At 37.4% G+C, this 2,840-nt stretch overlaps 1 protein-coding gene across 3 annotated transcripts in view; it reads right to left on the bottom strand.

The window, feature by feature from the left end:
• Positions 1-2,676, bottom strand: part of LOC111487158 (probable magnesium transporter NIPA4) — a 6,381-nt gene extending 3,705 nt beyond the window's left edge. For 2 of the 3 annotated variants that reach the window (XM_023134421.1, XM_023134423.1), the window contains exons 1-7: positions 2,123-2,676; positions 1,932-1,988; positions 1,717-1,807; positions 1,469-1,629; positions 1,225-1,352; positions 1,008-1,145; positions 446-538 (exon numbers count right to left, since the gene is read on the bottom strand). In XM_023134421.1, the coding sequence (XP_022990189.1) occupies positions 446-538; positions 1,008-1,145; positions 1,225-1,352; positions 1,469-1,629; positions 1,717-1,807; positions 1,932-1,988; positions 2,123-2,303 (849 nt within the window). In that variant the 5' untranslated portion in view covers positions 2,304-2,676. The remainder of the gene's footprint in view (positions 1-445; positions 539-1,007; positions 1,146-1,224; positions 1,353-1,468; positions 1,630-1,716; positions 1,808-1,931; positions 1,989-2,122) is intronic. The other variant, XM_023134422.1, reaches the window with a different exon arrangement.
• Between the last annotated feature and the right edge of the window lie 164 nt (positions 2,677-2,840).

The raw sequence follows: 2,840 nt of genomic DNA, 5'->3' as shown, positions 1-2,840 counted from the left end.
GGGGGGGGGGGGGGGGGGGGGGGTAGAAAAAGCTAGCTTTCATTTGAGAAAAATGAAGAATCAAAAGAGCATGCAGGTATTAAAAACAACGGCCTAACTACAAAGCAATGTAGATATGAACAGATTACATAATAAGCAGGCTGGAGAATTGACTTAATTACTAGTAGCCTCCAATATTGCATGAATTCAGTTAACGGGCGTATACAACAGTTAACACTATTCGAAATTTTGAAGAAAATAAAGCTGCTCATCCAAAGCAACTTCGATTTCCCCAAGAATTTACAACACAAACACAAATCCATGCACAAAAAAATACGAATATTTGTCAAATTCGCAAGTGAAAATATTGAACATCATACGTGCATTTCCCTCTTATATATTTATCCGACGGAGGAAATTGATAATGTTTTATGAAGCCAAGGAAAAACAAGAGCTATGTCTTTACCTTAAACATAATTATGCTAGCCAAAATGGTCAATGATGTAAACATCACGTAGTATGTAGGGGACACGACAGCTGTGTTGAAAGTATCAAGAGCCTACAATAATAAACTACCGTCAGAAAATTTTAATTTCTTTTTTAAAAACCTAATCAGGATGGTAAATATAAATTAAGTAAACTGTTTCATCTCTTCCAGGTTATAGCCTGATAGTTTGCATCCTCAGTCAATACATCTGAATAGAAAATTTATATAAACAATTAGTTGATATAACAAACTAGCCTGACTAATGACCATTACAAAAGTTTCAGGAATTCATTTCAATGTTGTACAAAAGTACAAAAGAACTTCGCGAAGGATCTGCCAACTTCTACCCTTATAGCAAGCTGGAAGTAGCAATCACCAATGTATATCTATAACTACCCAACTATATTGTGTCAACTGCCGAACAATTAAACTTGTCAACTAGTTAAGCTATCCCTCAAAAGTGGTTAAATAATTTAATTTCATGCTTTCAAATACAAATATTGTTTAGATGGGCCCTTCCGAGTGAGGGAGAGATGGATACCTTATTTAGATAATTCATTTGAATGATCACACAAATAATGACAACCATTGCGAAGGCCCAGGTTTGAGGATATGTTAACTGATTCATTCCAGAAAATGTTAACTTCAGGGCAATTCCAAGTGCCTTAACACTCATAACCTGTCAAAACGGCTTCAGAAACTTTACATAGATCGGTGTACGAACTAGAAGAAGAACAATATTGAAACTGGCTACATACCGAAAGTGAGCCCACAATAGAACAAACCCCTATGTAGACTATCACATATGTCTGCCCATAACGAGGCACAAAGCGGGTTATGAGTACGAGAGTTGTGGCTACCATCAAAGCAACATACAAAAGGAAAGCTACAGAAAACACGCATATGTTACATTAAGGAAAGAAGGCGTCAAGGTATTTGATATTCGCACAAAAGTTTTTTTTTAAAATAATAGAAATAGAATGTCCTTTAGTGTCTGTCTACCTGGTTCTGTCGCAAGATCCCACACTTCCTTGACAGTTTCTATCTCACGCTCTTGAGGTGCATGAAGAACAATTGTTGTTGAACCCACAACACATAACACACAACCAAGTATACCAAAAATGTTTAATCGCTCCCCTAATATAACATGAGCAAGAGCAGCACTGCGAAAAACATGCCACAAAATGGTAAAAATACAGTGAATGTCAAATTGCGTTAACAACAACAATAATGACAGGTTGTCCCCTTGCCTGATAATTATACTCAGTGCACCGAGGGGAGTTACCAGGATAGCCGGTGCAAATGCATAAGCTGCAAAATTAGCAATTTCACCTATAACCACTGACAAATGAAAAATGTTTCTATTAGCAAATCTTTCGAACGACATCCTAAATAATTTCGTATCAGCCAAAGACCTGTAATACATTAAAACACAGCAGCAACCAGGAAATTTGGAGAAACGTACTGGTTATCATGCCGACCCACCATAATGGTTCATACAAGTAAGAATAACCGCCAGCGCCTGGCAGGGAAAAGTTGAGAATAAGTAGGGCAAACCGACATGGATCCAAAATTATTCCATAAAACCACCAGTCTTTATCACACATGAAACAAGATACAATGTCAGAAAAGAAGAGATGATAAAAAGCGGATTACCTGCCCTTACACCAGAAGACCCTGCTATCTTCAAGCCTTTCTTCTTGACAATGAAGCTGGCACCAATGAAGAAACTGGAAGACAAAGCTAAAATCAAACCCTTGATGTTACCATTCGACATACCCTTGTTGGAGTCTCTCCAGGAGCTCTCTGAACTCGAAGCCGGCCCACTAACCGCCATAGGTGAAATTGGACGAGCAGTTGATAATAACTCATAAATCCGAAAGCTTCCATTCCATACGATCCATGCAAGCTCAATGTAGCCCCATCAAATCCATGATGCAAATCGGAATGAACGCGGTTCGAAGCGCTATCATCGGAAAAACAGATGGCCGGAGGGTTCGAGACGATGAGAAAGAAGTTTGGATTGTACAGTAATGGAGATCAAGGAAGGGAAAGCGGGAGAGAAACGTAAAGCGGAGGAATGCGATATAGATCAGAAAGAGAGGAGAAGGTGACATACAAAGAATGAGATCTCTCTTTTGGTTTCGTGGAAGTGCCCAACCGTTATTCTTCTTCATTCTCGTTTCCAAACGCCTTCCGAGCCAAATTTCGTTACTAAATATTCTTATTCTATTAAATCATATTTATAATAATATATTTTTATTTTTTATTTTTCATCTCACATAAGAAAGCTATCAAGTGTGAATTATTGTTGAATTATGTTTAATTTAGCAAAATTAAAAATCCACAAAAAAAAAAAAAAAAAAAAAAAAGA

The sequence above is a fragment of the Cucurbita maxima genome, unplaced genomic scaffold (genome assembly GCF_002738345.1).
Source record: "Cucurbita maxima cultivar Rimu unplaced genomic scaffold, Cmax_1.0 Cma_Scf00012, whole genome shotgun sequence".
In the NCBI taxonomy this organism is placed as follows: Eukaryota; Viridiplantae; Streptophyta; class Magnoliopsida; order Cucurbitales; family Cucurbitaceae; genus Cucurbita; species Cucurbita maxima.
The sequence above is the reverse complement of the archived record's forward strand: the minus strand, read 5'-3'. Positions and strand labels throughout refer to the sequence as shown.